General features: G+C 31.6%; 1 protein-coding gene across 2 annotated transcripts in view; it reads left to right on the top strand.

Moving 5' to 3' along the window:
• LOC139512611 (mitochondrial inner membrane protease subunit 2-like) overlaps positions 1–10,494 on the top strand; it is a 56,853-nt gene extending 46,359 nt beyond the window's left edge. For both annotated transcript variants that reach the window (XM_071300360.1, XM_071300352.1), the window contains exons 4-6: positions 1,190–1,255; positions 6,070–6,169; positions 8,400–10,494. In XM_071300360.1, the coding sequence (XP_071156461.1) occupies positions 1,190–1,255; positions 6,070–6,169; positions 8,400–8,543 (310 nt within the window). In that variant the 3' untranslated portion in view covers positions 8,544–10,494. The remainder of the gene's footprint in view (positions 1–1,189; positions 1,256–6,069; positions 6,170–8,399) is intronic.
• Positions 10,495–17,583: the final 7,089 nt, after the last annotated feature.

Here is a 17,583-nt window from a genome sequence, read left to right as displayed (position 1 = left end):
CACATTATGTTTGAAAGCAAGTGAAATGTGGCACTTTTTTTTGCTTGAATGTAGGACTTTAAATTGTTCTATGTACTTGTAGTAATTATTTACAGAGGCACAGTAAGATGTGATTTCATACTGAATTCTAGGGAAAAAGAAAAAAAACTTAATTTACTGGATCCTGAAAAAATTCATCATTGATTCCAAAATCCCAACAACTTCCAAAAAAAGCAAATTCTAAATTCCAGTTAAAATAAACCCACTGATTAATCCTGAATTCAAAAGTATTAAAGGCCTAATCCTGACGTCCAGAAAAAGCCCCCCCCCTTTACCATATGCATAAATATTATGCTTACATGTCTACAGTTGCTGTGAATTCAGCCTTACCAAATTAGAATGTCACAAATTGACTCATTTATAATATAAACAGTTTTTTTAAATTAATGTTTAATTTGACAAACCATCACTGACAGTAATTAAAGCTGAAATAAATAAATCAAGTATTGTGAAAACTCCTATAAACCTGATTGCCTGTATTGATAACTAGTACATTTACAAACAAATGTTTTATATGTTTTTTATTCTGCATCATTAAAAAGATTGATCATAAGACTATCATACTTTTGACTCCCATTTAATGATCAAAACTTCATCAAAGACAAAATAACAGTTTTTCCAGGTCTCAGTTTATCATTTCAGCGTCTGTTAGATTGCCAAATCATTATTGTGCTTGCAAATCAGTATGAGGCAAATGAGAGCAAACGGACTGACCATTAGATAAAAGCTTTGAAGAGTAATTGTCATCAGGTGTTATCCAATTCTGAGTATAAAAGAGATTTATTGTCACATTATGACTTTTAAATTACATGCAGCTTATAGGCACCACAGAGACTCTTTTCAGAGATTCTCATATGATTGGCAATTGGTAGGGGTCAAGGGCCAATTAAACTTTACCATGGAGAGGAAATCCTTGAAGCATTTTTTTACTGATTCGAAAACACTAATCATGTATATTGAATTTCTCACTCATATAATTACCAACCCAGGTTTTTAACATCTAATGTTGAAAAATATTTTTAAAAGAATAATTATAAATAAATTTTTTAATCCAGGTAAATTATATAATCTTGTGAAGACAGCTGCCTACTTAAAGAATAGAACAAAGTGATGAGAAGTATAATGAAACTGTTGAAATGTTTACTTCCAGATCACCAAAGAACCCAGATGAGAAGTTGATTAAAAGAATCGTGGGCTTTGAAGGAGATGTAATAAGGTAATGAATGACATGTAAAACCAATCAGACTTGTTTCAAATATGGTTTAAAATGATTTATCTGAATTCCAGATAGAACATTTCATTTTCTTTCCCTTACATTTTAAGTGTCCTCAGACATGTACTTTTATTATCTTGTTTTCATGCTGAATATGATTTGAAGATATTGCTGCTGGACATTGGGAACCCATTCATTCATCTTTGCATGATTGAATATAATTCTTAACTTTCATAATCTGTCCAAACCTATTTGTTGTCATTGCCTGAGGAATAAGAATTGATTTTAATCTTGCCTGTGAAGAAAGTCTTTCATGGGCAGAGCAGATTTTGGCAGGAACCTGATGTTTAGTTGCCCTTTGTTGATGTGGTTCATTAGTGTATCTCATTTCTGGTTTTTTTTTTTTATAGATATGACTATGAATGGTTTTATACTAGTAATTTTTGGAGCCCTTTTATACTGCTTGCTGTTGTGTTGAAGATCGTACTTTGACTATAATGGTTTATTTTTACACATTGTAATTTGGTTGGAGAGTTGTCTCATTGGCACTCATACCACATCTTTTTTTATCTTATAAGACATATATGTTCTCTCAATATACCAATTGGTTAAAATATTTTTCCAACTTGTAGTATGAAATCATCCCTTAAAACTGATTATCTTGTAAAAGTTTTTAACCCAATTATAATACAAAGTTTTTCATATTAAAGTAAGAACTAGGAACAGGGTTTTGACAAAAAAAAAACCATTACGTGTATGCATTTTTTTCCCACTGGGTTGGAAGACCCATTGTTGGCCTAGTGCTGTTTCTGATAATTGGTCAGGTTGTTGTCTATTCGGCACATTCACAGTGTTTCCATTCTTAAGTCTATAGCGATTGAATTCCTGACATTATTTTATTGTACTTATTCCAAGACACCAACTGTTATAAGTATTTTATGAATAATACATTGTTACACAAAAAGCACAAACACAACTTTTTTTCATGTTTTAGGAACTTTATCAGTATGTTAACAAGAACTAGAGCATGTTTTCATTGAAAAACAGTATGTCAAATTGGCACTGTGCACAAATTGCCTGTTTTATGTTTCATTACCTTTATTGCTAAAGAATCAACCAGGAATGTTAACTCGTTAGAAAGATGTTTTATCCTAAATTTCATTGAAGTAGCATCAATTTAGTGATAATTTTCTTCCCATAATCTCACACAGCTGTTTATTTAGAAAAAAAACGATGAGCTCTCTGTGTAAATTAATGAGGGAAAGAAAACATTGCATGCATCAGTATCTACTTTGGAAAACATTCATTAATCACCAGTAGTTATTAGCTCTGGTCTTGACCCCTTTGTTTGAGTACTTTGTAGTAGAAACTTATCTTTTGGAGTACTTGTAGACAAAGTTTTCTGTTCACTCAGGGATGTACCCGGTACTGTTAAATTTTTGGTAATTGAATTCAGAAAATAGCATTGGGAATTTTGATTAAGTGAGGAAACTGATGGTGTGTTGAATTCACAATGTTCAAATTTTACCTAGCGAATATATAGTTTAATTTTATTTTTCATAGTTTTTTTGTCTCGCCTTGACAGAGGCAAAAAGCGAGACATAGGTATGCTGTTTTCGGCAACGGCGTCAACAATGTATTAGTTTGTGATTAGCTTTTGTTTATGGTGAACCACCAAGTGGTAGGTCAATCATATCTGGTATGCAGTTGTATAAGCATTGGCACATCTCATTTCCATGGAGATTATTTAGCCCTGCCCCCTCAGTCATGGTCTATTTACTTTAAAAATTTTGCATATTTTACATGTATAAGTTTGTGATTAGGTCAGTTAATGGGGAACCACAAGTGGTAGGTCAATGATATGTGGTATGCAGTTGTATAAGCATTGGCATATCTCATTTCCAAAGAGATAATTTGGCTCCGCCCCCTTAGTCATGGTCTATTGACTTTGAAAATTTTTCTAAGTTATCATGTATTAGTTTGTGATTAGGTCAGTTCAAGGGGAACCATTAGTGGTAGGCCAAATTGTTAATTGGTATTAAGTTGTATAAGCATTGGCACATCTCATTTCCATGGAGAATATTTGGCCTTGCCCCTCAGTCACAGTCTAATGACTTTAAAACTTATCTTAGTTTACATGTATTAGTATGTGATTAGATCAGTTTAAGATGAACTGCTAATGTTAAGTCAATGATATTTGGTAAGCAAATTTATTTGCATTTGCAAGTAGTTTCCATGGAGATTATATAGCTCCACCCCCTCTTCATGGTTCATTGACTTTGAAACTTTTACATAGTTTACTATGTTTGTATTTAGGTTTGGGAATGACTTTTAATAAGTCAATGATATTTGGTATGCAGTTGTATTAGCATTGGCACATCTCATTTACATGGAGATTGTTTAGCCATGTAACTTACATTTAGTCATGGTTCATTGACTTTGAATATTTGCATAAAATGTATAAGATGTTAAAGTATTGCTGTTTTGATTTCAACATTTGCATAATCAAAATTACAAAAAGGCAAGACATATCTCTGTGATAACAGTTTATTTCATTGAGCTACTACTCTCACAATTTGAGGATTTGAGCACTTGGTTTATCTTTAGATTGGCAGTAAAATCCCTGCAAAGATGGGAGTCCATTTGGGTGTGCAGGATGTACAAATATACACAGTCATATTCAGTCAGAATTAGAAGTTAAATCTGATGCTTTGTGAAGTGAGAGTACCACCCACTCTACACACTCAAAAACCCTTTGAGTCAGACAAGAGTGGTTTGTAGGTAGCCTGTTGTAAGGCAACATCTTTTTCCCCATCCAACATTCCCTCATTTTTAAATTCACTCTTAAGTTTCCCATTCTGTATCCCATTAGACACGCTATGTTGTTTGAACTTTAAAAGGAAGACATGAGGCCTTGAAGACATAGCTAGTGACATAAGGATTTGGTTTTTACCAGAACAATTGAAAGTCAAGAAATGAGAAACTAAGAAAGTGTCCCTTATTGCTTGATAGATGGTCATTTTTGCCACATTCTGTTTAGCTGATACAGCATACATATATTGAAATGTGTTTAATGTTCACTGGAAAGCAATGAATAGTAAATTTAACTGATAGCTAAATTTCAATGGTATTTTTAGAAGCTTTGTAAAATTAGAAACTTTATGTTGGTCAGATGAAATTATTTACTTTACAATATTTGTTTTATGGAAATTGCCACGTAATAATTTAGAAAGCTTATTTCCAGATTAGGAAAATGTTAAAATCAAAGGTTTTTCAGTTATAGATATGCGGAGTATGGTTATTGCACAACTAATTTAAAACATTCTAATTTAATAATCTGTCAAGTTTCACATGAGCAGTCCCAAATATAGTTAGAACGGTGGCACCTAGCTTATAAATTAAATTATTTTGTTACGTCTGGGAATAATCAAATTTGCATTTTATTATTCGACCTAATTTTATTACATCTGTTTTGAGCCTGTTTTGGGAAACATTTTAAATGAAATTCAATTTAATCCTGAAATTTTTTTGGACTTCCTTGACAAGAATCAATCAAGATAAGACCTCTTTCTCAAATTAATAGTTAATAACAGTTTTAAAGGTCAAATTCTAAGATTGTTGAAGAAAATGAGCAATGATTAGAATCTATTAACAAATTTTCTATAATCAGGAAAAAGGGTTAGCAAATATCTCTAGCACATGACTTTATCTAATTTAGTTTTAGCGGAATTGGAGATTATTGTTAGTTGACTCAATATTTCATTTTTTCATTGATTTTCAATGTCGACTATTATCAATATCAGAGATCTTCTACTAAATAATGATTACTTGATATGGAACCCAAGGATGAAAAATATCTAGTGTGATTTTCGAGGAATCTATGTAAATATGGGATGATTATTTTAATAATTGAATGATGTATGACTTTATATTATCGTGTTATTTTACAGAACAAGACGATCGTGTCCACCAATAAATGATTTTCTTTAAATAACACTTTATAAGGTCAAAAATACTTGTCCATGCTTGATAATCTAATTAACGTTAACTTTTGCCATTGTTTTGATTCTTTTTATTTACACCAAGATGTCGTTCATATAATTAGATTTACTTGGGTATCTGCAGGCATTTATTACATGTACTATGTTTTTGTTTAACATAGAGTCACATTGCTGAAAGACCCCCTCCTAAATGTATATCCCCTCCTGAATTATTGAAATGGATCATTTTGCATTAACCATAATATCTTGTAAATTTATTACATCAAGTTGGAGTAAGCCCTCATGGATGTATTTCAAACATAAAGGATGTAAGAAGAAACTGAAGGGTTATTCAAGTTTGAAGAACAATTAAAACCTGAGGCCCAGAAATAAAAAAATAAAACACTAAAGACAAAATGAATAGTTTGATAAGGTTTAGCAACAGACATTATAATGTCACCTTTCATAATCCTCATGACATGTTTAATCCAATGATGAGTGTCATTCAGAGATTAAACAAGGAAAGAAGGACAACAAATGTAACCTTTTCAATCATTTTCCATTACTGGAGGGGAAGTAGTTCTGGCAACATAGTCCATTGAAATTAAAAACCAAGGGAAAATTCTTCTAGCTGATGACACATTCCAGTATTTGTAGATATGCATATCAATTCAGAAATATTCAATGACAACCACAATAATGTCTTAAAAATTGGTTTAATACTACAATAATAATAAAGAAAAACACAATAAATTTCTAGCCCAAACAACACAAGAAAATATTTTACTTCTTTTGGAAGTTTAGCAAAAAAAATAACATATATTTCTTTATTTTAAGGACAAAGAACAAGAAAAGAGGCATACCCATACCTAAAGGACATTGTTGGTTAGAGGGAGACAACACTAAACATAGTCATGATAGTAATGATTTTGGACCTGTAAGTAACTTCTGGTGGAGTTATAAGAGTTTTAATATCAACAAAGTGATATGACAGGAGTGGCAACCCCTAAAATCATTAGATGTATATTTTGCATTTAAAATCTTTTAGAAGACCAGTCTCAGGGATAACTTTTGTTAATTTGCTTCACTTCCTCCACTTATAAAGTAGCCATTTGTGCTGAAAGTAGTGTTAAACATAAATCAATCAATCAATCTTTATGATATTGAATTCACATCTTTCATGTTTACATCTGAATGATTTCTGGCTCACTTGTACCCTTAAAAGCCATTTGTGCTTAGTGTTAAGTATTTATTAATTTCCTCAAGAGGGGGAAAAAAAGATTTGCTGTTTAAACTGTTTTCAGTTAGGTAATTTAAATACAAATGCAGTGCAATTTATAATGAAATGGCAGGCTCCTTCTCTTGATCTAATATTCATTTATTAGTTGACAAGTGTCAGTTTTTTTAATTGTAATTTAACGTTACGTTACGATTGATTTGTATCTCAAAACATGCCCATGTTTTATCCCAACTACAAAGTACCATGAGCCAGATAACACATTGATTTTACTATTAAATCGGAAGTACTTTGAAAACCATTTTATTTGATTACCATATTTTTTTTTTACCTTATCTGTTTAATTAACGTTAGAAATGAAATGGTTAAGGACAAGCAATGGATGAGTTTGCTCTATACAAATTATCTGTTTTGACAATTGAAAGTTATTGGGATTTAATGCATATCATAAAGAAATAACACTACCAGTAAATTGACTAATTACAGTTTGATTTCTCTGTCCAATGATCATGGTGATTTAAATGGTCAAAGTTAATTGTAACCTTTGATTTGTAATGAGATTGTTCTGTTCCAGATTTTAGAACATTCACTGATTTCCTGTAACACAGATTAGTTTTTTAGATTAGGTCACGAACCACTGCTTTAAAATTACAATGGATAGAGTTAAATTTATGGAAGGCATACTTTTGTTTAGGATTTCAATCTGGAAATTACAGAAAAATAACTTGGTGGTTTAAAGCTGACAGGATGTTGCTTTCATATTTAAATCAAAGACAAAATGGATTTTAAACATGTAAAAATCTGAAGTATTTTGAAATTACTTACATGTACTATTTGGGTTTTAATCTGTTGAACACATAGGTGAAGGTATAAGCATGTCCACTTATTGTCTTCTTGTATTGGAAAATCAAAAGGTATTATAAACTGTAACAAGGCATAAGTCAGTCAGATATTGTTACAATATGTATATGTATTTTTTGAATTTTCAATATTTTCTTTGATTTGTCTGAGGTTTTCAGAGTTTATATCCATTTGAAAAAAAAGTTAATAACTACAAAAATAATCACATTTCAACTTGTTCAAGATTTTCGTACATATTAAGAAAAGATTTGCCCAAAAAGGTATTTTGTCACAATTCATGTAACAGTTCATATAAATGAGTTGCTGTGATTAAGATAACTTATTTGGTAAAATTTTGACATGGTAATGACGTTTAGTTATAATCGGTATTACATTTTTTGGAAGTCTGATTTCTATGGTTTTTCAAAATTTAATATGACATCTATGAACTTTTAAGAGTGGCCTAAAGCACGCAGTGTGCTATGAAGAAGAGTAAAAGTTTCCAGAATTGATTCACGAAAGGTCAGAATTCTGTCGCGTGATTTATCATGTTCAAAACCAATCACTTTGCTGAAAAATAGTCTTTAAGAGAGTTTTATTCTAGCAAGTGCATATGTAATTTTTTTCATCCTATCGTTGGTTCTACTATCAGAATTCAATCAGTTGCATAATTCCTGTTGTCAATGTCAGATTTATGGGAGGTTTTGACATCTCTATAAGAGATGTTAACCCAGCACCACAATAAACAAAACAAAGAAGACATCTACAGTCCCCATAAGGTCATCAACAACAGATAGATGCTTACAATATATCAAGGTCGAACTGACCCCAAGTGTAGGCTGGCGGGCTGAGGGAAAAAAAATTAATAATTTTTCTGTTTAATATTTGTCATCAACACAAGTACAAGAAAAAGATATATACACAGACCATTGAAGAGGTTCGTGGCTTTAACAAGGGTTAGCCGTAATTTAGTGCGATATTTGTGCTGTATAATATGTATACATATATATAGTAAGTGTCTTTATTGTAAAAAAATGTCTTAATTCATTTCTCTTGTCAAAAAAATCATATGTTATTTCTCTTTAATTAGGTTCCAGTTGGATTGATATATGCCAAAGCCAGTAGGATAGTATGGCCTCCACATCGATGGGGTAAATTGACACGAGACGAATTCCATGAAGATAGATATATTGTTAAACAAAATCCCAAAGTAACATTATTTCCTAATCCATAGAATTCCATTGTTCAGCTATTACCAGACTCGTTTATTACCATGATTGCAATAAGCCATGATATATGGAATTGAATGGAGTCGTGTTATCCATGCAATCAATTTCATCAGCATCATTGAGTCTAAAGAAAGGAGAACTGATCCAACATATACCGAAGTCTGATTGTGCTTTAAATTACTTTTTACACAAGAAAATTACTTTTTATTTGTGAAAAAAAGAATTTGTTATGCTGACTAATAGTGTTTTCTGTGATAAGATGTCTTCCGAGATTTGTCATGTTGGTTGTGTGATGTTTTTTTCTCTATCAGTTCTGTAAGCATTCCAACTTCATTTTAAAGTTAAAAAATTAATATTGACATTGTGTCAATAAGTTCACCTACCTGCATCAAAAATACATAATAATGATTCAACCTATATCCTTCTCTTCCTTTTCACTGATTTTGAAAATCATAAAGGCTTCATTTTTGTCTTTTTTAGTTCAATTTTCTAAATGTAATACTTGTAAAAAGTGGCACAACTACCATAATAGTAAAATATTACCAAATAGGTTTAGGTCATGAAGCTTTGTCAACAAATGTCACTTTAAAATAATGTATTGAAGGCTGTTTTTGGCTTAATGCCATCACATATATGACATTTTTTGAGTCTACTACATGTATTATGTTCTTGCTGATCATTGATTACTTGGCAATCCCATGAACAAGATAATATTAGAGAATAAGACGATGTGGTATAATTGCCTATGATACAACTTGGTGAGTTACTCTCCACCAGACTATGCTGTAGCTCACCATTTGTCCTTCAACAATCAGCAAAACCCATACTGCATAGTTGGCTATAAAAGACCAGAAATAACAAATGGAAAACTATTCATACGAGAAATCTAACAGGCAAAGTTGTTATAGTTTAATGATTTGAAATATGATCACAGTGGTCAGCCACTTCACTGAAGAACAGTTATGAAAAAGAAAGCAGATTATTTTAATAAATCTTTATAAGAAATTTTAAATAACCAAATAAATGGCAGAAGAGGAGATAAAAAAGATAACATGAATCTTTAGTTAAATATGTATTTGCTGATGTTTCTACATGTTCTTAGGATAGGAAATAAGGTGCATTTGCCCTTTTTGCACTAAAGTTGAATCATTTATGTCTGCATTTAAAAATAATTCATATCACTTCTGATATCTTTTTAATTGCAGTCAGTTTTAGCTTTTAATACCATTTAGATTAGTACAAAGCAACCTCTGTACCTGCAACAATTTGTGATAATCTATTTACACATTATTATACTTAATGATCTGTTTTGTCAGAAAACTAGAGTAGTGCGTTCTACAATTATTTCAGTAAATTTTAATTTTTAAAATACAATGAATGTTTTTCACTTAATGCGTTTTTCATGGGTTAACCATGAAATAATTGTGTTGTTATTAGAGGCTATACAAAAGGTCAGCCAGGTAAAAATAAACATGGGAAATTCCAAGCATCAATAATTGTTCTAGTTAGATTGAAATGAATACCTATTATAACGCTGAAATAGATCCTATTATTGCTTTTAATGGGCCACAAGTACCATAATGGTATAATACCAAGTTGATCTGACAGTTTTTCTGTAAGATACCACATCCTGAACATTGATCTTATTGTTCAAAGTTGTTGCCAATTTTTTATAAGTAGGCTATTCTTACAGCTATGATTTGTTGACAGAGTTGGATGTATTTTACACAAAAGAGTATTCATTTCAGGTAAAAAGGATGCATATTGACAATATCTTAAACAAAAGCTTGAATGAGTTATAGATTATGATTTAGTATCAAATTTCTTTACACAAACACTTTATAGATTCAATGTTTTTTGAAAGTTGTAAAATTGAAATATGTTTTCAAACAAAAATCCATTGTACTTTTTATTAAGAGATTGATTTTATATGCCAATTAAATTGTCTATTGTCAATTTTGTCTTTTTCTTTTGTTGTTCGTTTCTTTTGCATAATATTGATAATACAGGTAATATGATTTGTTGTTGACATTTTGTATCAGGTGTTTTATAGTTTATCATGAAGTTGGGTTTTCCCAGTCTTGAGTCTTGAAAGGGACAAATAATGAATTGTTTCTATACATATCAAAATTATGCAAAATTGACTTTCAATAAGATGAATTTTGCAAGTTGGGGGTTCATCTGACCTCGATCTCATTTTATGGATTGGTGATCAAATTTAAGTTTGTGTGATCAAGTCTGTATCTCAAATACTAAAAGCAATAGGGACAACTTTATATTTGGTATATGGTATGATTGTAAGGTACACATGTAAGACAGGCAGATGTCATCTGACCTTGACCTCATTTAAATAGTTCAGTGAACAATGTTAAGTTTTTGTGGTTTGGTCTGTTGCTCAGCTTCATAAGCAATAGAGCTGCAGCATTTTGTGTATAGAATGTTTGTAAGGTGCACACGTCTGTCTGACTTGGTTCATATGAACTTCACTTCAACTTCTTTGTGCTTTTTTCAATGTAAAGTTTTCATGGTTTTGTCATGTAAGATCAACTGTATTTAGTGTATGGAATGATTGTACGGTGAATATGCTTTTTTTCCAAAAGAATTTACATTTGACCTTGACCTCATTTTCATGGTTCGAATATTAATGTTAAGTTTTTGTGGTTTGATCTGTTTCCTTGTACTATAATCAATAGGACCACTATATTTGGTGTATGGAATGATTGTAATGTGTACATGTCTGTTTGGCATGGTTCATCCGACATTGACCTGGTTTTCATATACCGTATAGCGGGTTATTTTCGTGGGTGTAAATTTTATTTATTTATTTTTTGTGGATAGAACTAATCGCCAAACTAAATTCCACCAAATTTAAAGTACACATGCAAAGGTATTGATAAAAGTTTTAAATCCGCCAAAATATTTCGTATATCTTATTTAATGAAAATCACGAAATTTTACATCCGCAAAAATAACCCGCTATAAGGTATCTTGACAATGTTAAGTTTGTGTGATACTTGTAGTAAAACCTATATATTACAGAGATTCAACATACATTCAATCAGTAAAGCAGATGAGACATTTCAGCTTGTGCATTAGTGTTTTACTCCAAACAGCTCTTATGAGCAATTTTCAGTGTTTACCAGTCATTAATGTCAATGTCATTGCATATATGAATAAAAGTATATATGTTAATGAGACAGCTACACAACAACACATACAAGAATGTGTCCATAGTACACGGATGCCCCTCTCACACTATCATTTTCTATGTTCAGTGGACCGTGAAATTGGGGTAAAAAATCTAATTTGACATTTAAATTAGAAAGATCATAGCCATAGGGAATATGTCTACTAAGTTTCAAGTTGATTAGACTTCAACTCATCAAAAACTACATTGACCAAAATCCTTAACCTACTATTGTAGGTGGGCATAAAAAAGGAGACATCTAGCATATTTTGAAGTCTTACATTACAATTTCAATGATCAAAGTAAAGTTCTTGGGGTTACTGGTAGTTTTTTTCCCAGGCACTTTGGTATACAGACTGACTGAGAGCAAAAGAGGGACGAAAGATACCAGAGGGACATTCAAACTATATCTAAAAATAAACCGACAACCCCAGGTCTAAAAAAGAAAAAGACAAACAGAGAAATAATAGTACACAATATACAACATAGAAAACTAAAGACTAAGAGACACAAACTCCACCAAAAACTTGGGGTTATCTTAGGTGCTCCATAACGGTAAGCAAATCCTGCTTAACATGTGGCACATGTCGTGTTGCTCATGTTGGTACAAACCAGGTAATACATGTAAGTCTAATTCAGTAGATCACATTTGTATGTTTGTAGTTACAACATAAGGAACATATCTTTTATCATTTGGTAATGGATATTCAATAATGGTCAACCAACTTGTGATTGTGTCCGTAAATTTTACTAAGGGATAATTTCATCTTCACCACTTTGAACTCTTGATTTATTGCTTTCTTGGGAGCAGCAACTCTCTATCTAAGAGATACAACCCCGGGAATATCACATCAATTGGCAAATATAAACTCTGTATTCAGGCGCTGCTGGAATGCTACATAGAAATAGAAAGTTTACAATTGGGAAGCTTTAATCATCTCTTTTGTCGCAAAGTTTTGTTTTCAACAGACCCTCATGGTCAATTTCTAGATGTAAGTCAAGATATGAGACAGATTTTACTATATCTGTTGTATCTTTTATCTCTAGGTAGATGGGATAGATGCATTGAACATAGTCACCAAATTTTAAATTACTTAGTGAAAGAGCATCATCTATATAGAGTAAAATATTAGCTGTGTGCCACAATGCAAACTTTTTTAGTGAATGAGCTCAAAAGCTTCTGCCATTTTATGATATTTATACGGAGAAACCATGATTATCTGTTTATTATTCTATTTCTGGTCCCTTTTTCCCCCTCCCTAAGAAAGTTTTACCCTTCATGAAAGCAATCTTGATAATGTCTGTAGCGGAGTCTCCTCACACATTTGACCTCGCTGATCACTTCTCCTCAGACATGGTGACATCGCTGATAATGTCTACTCTGGTCTCAAATCCATGATATGAGAATTACAGAGGGACTGAGCAATGAGATGTAGGCGTAGTGAAGGGTGATAATGCCATATATCAATAAGAATCACTGTACTTGCCGAGAAAAGGTGACTTAATATATTGTCTCTCATGAGTAAATAAATACAGAAGAGCTTGAAATCAAAGGCAAAATAATTTGTTTTCAATGTTTTTTATTCTGAAATATCAGAACAAAATTATATTCTATATATTTTAAACATAAAACAAAGACTTACAAAAATTGTATTAAATAATTGCATCAAACATTTACTATAAATTACAAATAATTTTAAAGACTTTTAAACACAACACATCATTAACATTTGTATTAAAACCATATTGAATTTGTGACTAGTGAAAATTCAAATTGAATACAAAAGAATTTCCATGAAATAATGTACAAAATGACATCCACTTCCATCACTACTTTACACAGGAAACTAAACAAAGGGGGATAATCTAGTTCCCAAAGACAATGTTTTCTTGATTGAATGACTTTCTAAAAACTTTAAATAAAAAAGATCAGTTGAACCCCCCAAAATGTATAATGCCATCTTCAAAACAGATTTTTTAATCATTCAAACTGAAATCTGTAAACAATATTGAATAGTATAACAAAACAACTGTAACTTTGCTTTGATAGCATAGTGCCAGGAAATTGATATTTGAACAAAAATCCACATACAAATGCAGCAAGTATCAAAAATAAAATGTTCATCTTGGGTTTATTGTTTATCAATTCAATTGAAAGAAGATTAAAAGTTGAAGGGTTTCATTATTGATTATATATTTTTTCTTCAAATGTATGAATGTTCAAATGTAAATATTAGCTGTGAATTGATAATGTAATTTGATTGTCATATTTTTTTACATGAAAGAATATCTGACCAAATTTAAAGTTGTTAATTTGAAAAATGCACAAGTGTTATGTGATACTATCAGACCAGATAAATGTAATCACAAAATATGAAAGCAAAGTAAATTGCAAAATTGTAATGAAAGGGAGACAACTGCTAATAAAAACTTTTTTTTATTACAGAAGACAGTTGAAAAATTCTGTAAAGGACTTTGTGCTTTATTGAATGCTGACAAAGAAATGCAAAATAAAATCTACTGACAATACTATGACTGTACATTGTATATGTATGTTACATGGTAGCAAATTTTAACAAAATTAGAGTAAATCTCTTAATACACATGCATGTAAGACCAAATGAGGTCAGGGCCGTAACTAGGGTTCGAATTCAGGGGAGGCAGGGGTTTGGGGGCCGCAGACTGAGGCCCAAAGATAGGGGGATTGGGGATTGACCCAAGGCTTCGTCTTGAAGGCCGTACTTTGATCTATAATTATCAACATTAAATGCATTGTGACCGCGGATTTAGTTCTCAATATGGCTAAAAATCACCCGCTTTCCTTCGATTTCCTTACTTTGAGAAACATCAGTATTGCTGGATCATTGAAGCAATTTTTATACAAACAATTATTATCTGTATTTAAAGATATGTTTGTTAGAAATCAAACTGTTAAGTTAAAAAAAAAACATATAAAGCAAGATCATAGAAAGCAAGATATTTTTTTTTGTCGAGGACCTTGAATTTCAATATTGTTGAAAGCTGAACAGACATGTATATATAACTACAACCAAGGACTTTCTAAACTAGTTTATACTTATATTAGAAAGTCTCTACTTCAACGAATGGGAGTGTTTAACTACTAAGGCATTGACCATAATGTTCTCGTACGATCGACCGGGAGACGTTAAAAAAATGACCCAACAGCTGATTCAGCCGGTAACGAATTTCCGATATCATAAAAGATGAAAGGGAACTTCCTCTGCTTAATGAACCCCTAAATAAATGTGAATAGTTAAGTTTTATTCAAAATTGTCGAAAGTAAAGTTTCATATGTGTTCTCGTACGAATACTGAATAACAGACGGACGGCCACACGAAAAAAATTTACTGAAACGGTTCACTTTCGGTAAAAAAAATCCGGAAAATGACAGATATATCACGTATCATGATAACACTGTTAAAACTGTAAACTTGACTGTGTTGTTTGTAATATAAATTCAAGTTCTTCGTGTACATATTGTCAATATTTCATTTTATTACTTCAAAAAAAAAAATGGTGTAGAAAATTAAGGGGAGGCAACTGCCTCCCCTGCCTCATAGGTAGTTACGGCCCTGGAGGTTTAACAATCAGACATCAATACAACATGATAATACATTAATATAATGACAAAATACTAATTTCCCTTTTACACAATTCATGCATACACACAATGTTTATTTACAAAAGATGAGAGCTATGACAATGAATTCATAAATATCACAAATACATTATGTTATCACAATTGTTACATACACAACTTGTAAACAGACTTCCTATAAATAACATTTTCATCACATGGTTCTGCAAAAGGAAATCACGAATTCACCAACATTCCAACTGACTTCATTTTCAGAAAACGACATCTGTAACAAACATAAACTTTTAGCTACTTCTTTACAAGCAGAACCAAACACAATGAAAGTCCCAACTATGTACTGGCTTCCGAAGCTGCACAAAAAACCTTACAAATATAGATTTATTTCATCTTCTAGCCATTGTTCAACTACTAAATTGTCTGTTTTACTTACTAGTACACTTGGTACAATAAAAAACCTGATAATAAATTGTTCAAATAAGGCCTTTGAAAATAGTGGAATTAATTACTTTTGGAGTGTCAAAAACTCGTTGGAAGTACTTGATAAATTGCATGCATATATTGGTGATTTTGAATCTGTTCAAAGTTTTGATTTTTCTACCCTATATACCACTTTGCCTCATATTCTTATTAAGAAAAAATTCACATCCCTAATTAACTGGGCATTTAAAAAGTCGGAATGCGAGTACATATGTTCAAACTCTTTTAGATCATTTTTTAGTAGCAATAAACAAAAGAACTATGTCAATTGGACATGCTTTGATACTATTTATGCACTTGAATTTTTACTTGATAATATTTTTGTTCGCTTTGGAGATTCCGTATATCGTCAAGTTATTGGAATTCCAATGGGGACTAACTGTGCACCACTTATTGCGGACCTGTTTTTGTATTGTTATGAGTTACAATTTATGACTAAAATTAGCAAGACCCATCAAAACAACATTTGATACAAAAATTTAACAATACTTTTAGATATTTGGATGATATATTGGCTCTAAATAATGACGACTTCAGTATGTATACTAAAGAAATTTATCCTGTAGAACTTACTTTAAATAAAGCTAATGATAACAATGACCACTGCCCTTTCCTCGATCTTGATATCTATATCATAAACGGGAAGCTTAATACAAAAATTTATGATAAAAGAGATGATTTTTCATTTCCTATTGTTAATTATCCATTTTTAGATGGTGACGTTCCCTTGTCACCATCTTACGGTGTTTATATATCTCAACTTGTACGATTCGCTCGTGTATGTAACAATGTATTAGATTTTAGCGAGAGAAATTTATGTATTACTGAAAAATTATTACACCAGGGTTTTCGATATCACAAACTGGTCAAAACATTTACTAAATTTTATCACCGGTATAAGGAAATAATTCGTAAATATAACTCAACATGCAGACATCTTATACGTTCAGGTATTTCACATCCAAAATTTTATGGAAATATTCTTTATAAAGCACAAAAATGTCAGTATTCTCCTCAGAAACTAACAAAACCTTTAAATAGACTTATTAAAAGGGGATATAGTTACGATACTGTTGTCAGGTCATTAAAGATTGCATATTTTGGCTTTAACATTGATTCACTGTTCACAAAAAAAAAACAGTTGTTGGCATGACACGGGTTATGTTCTTCTCATATATTTTATGATAGTATGATACTAAACCCCTAACGGGAGGGATTGTACCTGATATTCATATGATAAAGACATAATCTTTCAATCAGTTTAATTGAGGTCTGGAGCTGGCATGTCAGTTAACTGCTAGTAGTCTGTTGTTATTTATGTATTATTGTCATTTTATTTATTTTCTTTTGTTACATCTTTTGACATCAGACTCGGACTTCTCTTGAACTGAATTTTAATGTGCGTATTGTTATTCTTTTACTTTTCTACATTGGCTAGAGGTATAGGGGGAGGGTTGAGATCTCATAAACATGTTTAACCCCGCCGCAATTTTGCGCCTGTCCCAAGTCAGGAGCCTCTGGCCTTTGTTAGTCTTGTATGATTTTAAATTTTAGTTTCTTGTGTATAATTCGGAGTTTAGTATGACGTCCGTTATCACTGTACTATTATGCATATTTTAGGGGCCAGCTGAAGGACACCTACGGGTGCGGGAATTCTCGCTACATTGAAGACCCATTGGTTGCCTTCGGCTGTTGTTTGCTCTATGGTCGGGTGGTTGTCGCTTTGACATATTCACCATTTCCTTTCTCAATTTTATTCTAT

This window comes from Mytilus edulis, chromosome 1 (assembly GCF_963676685.1).
Source record: "Mytilus edulis chromosome 1, xbMytEdul2.2, whole genome shotgun sequence".
NCBI classification, from domain to species: Eukaryota; Metazoa; Mollusca; class Bivalvia; order Mytilida; family Mytilidae; genus Mytilus; species Mytilus edulis.
Note: the sequence above shows the minus strand (reverse complement) of the source record. Positions and strands in the feature narration are given on the sequence as shown.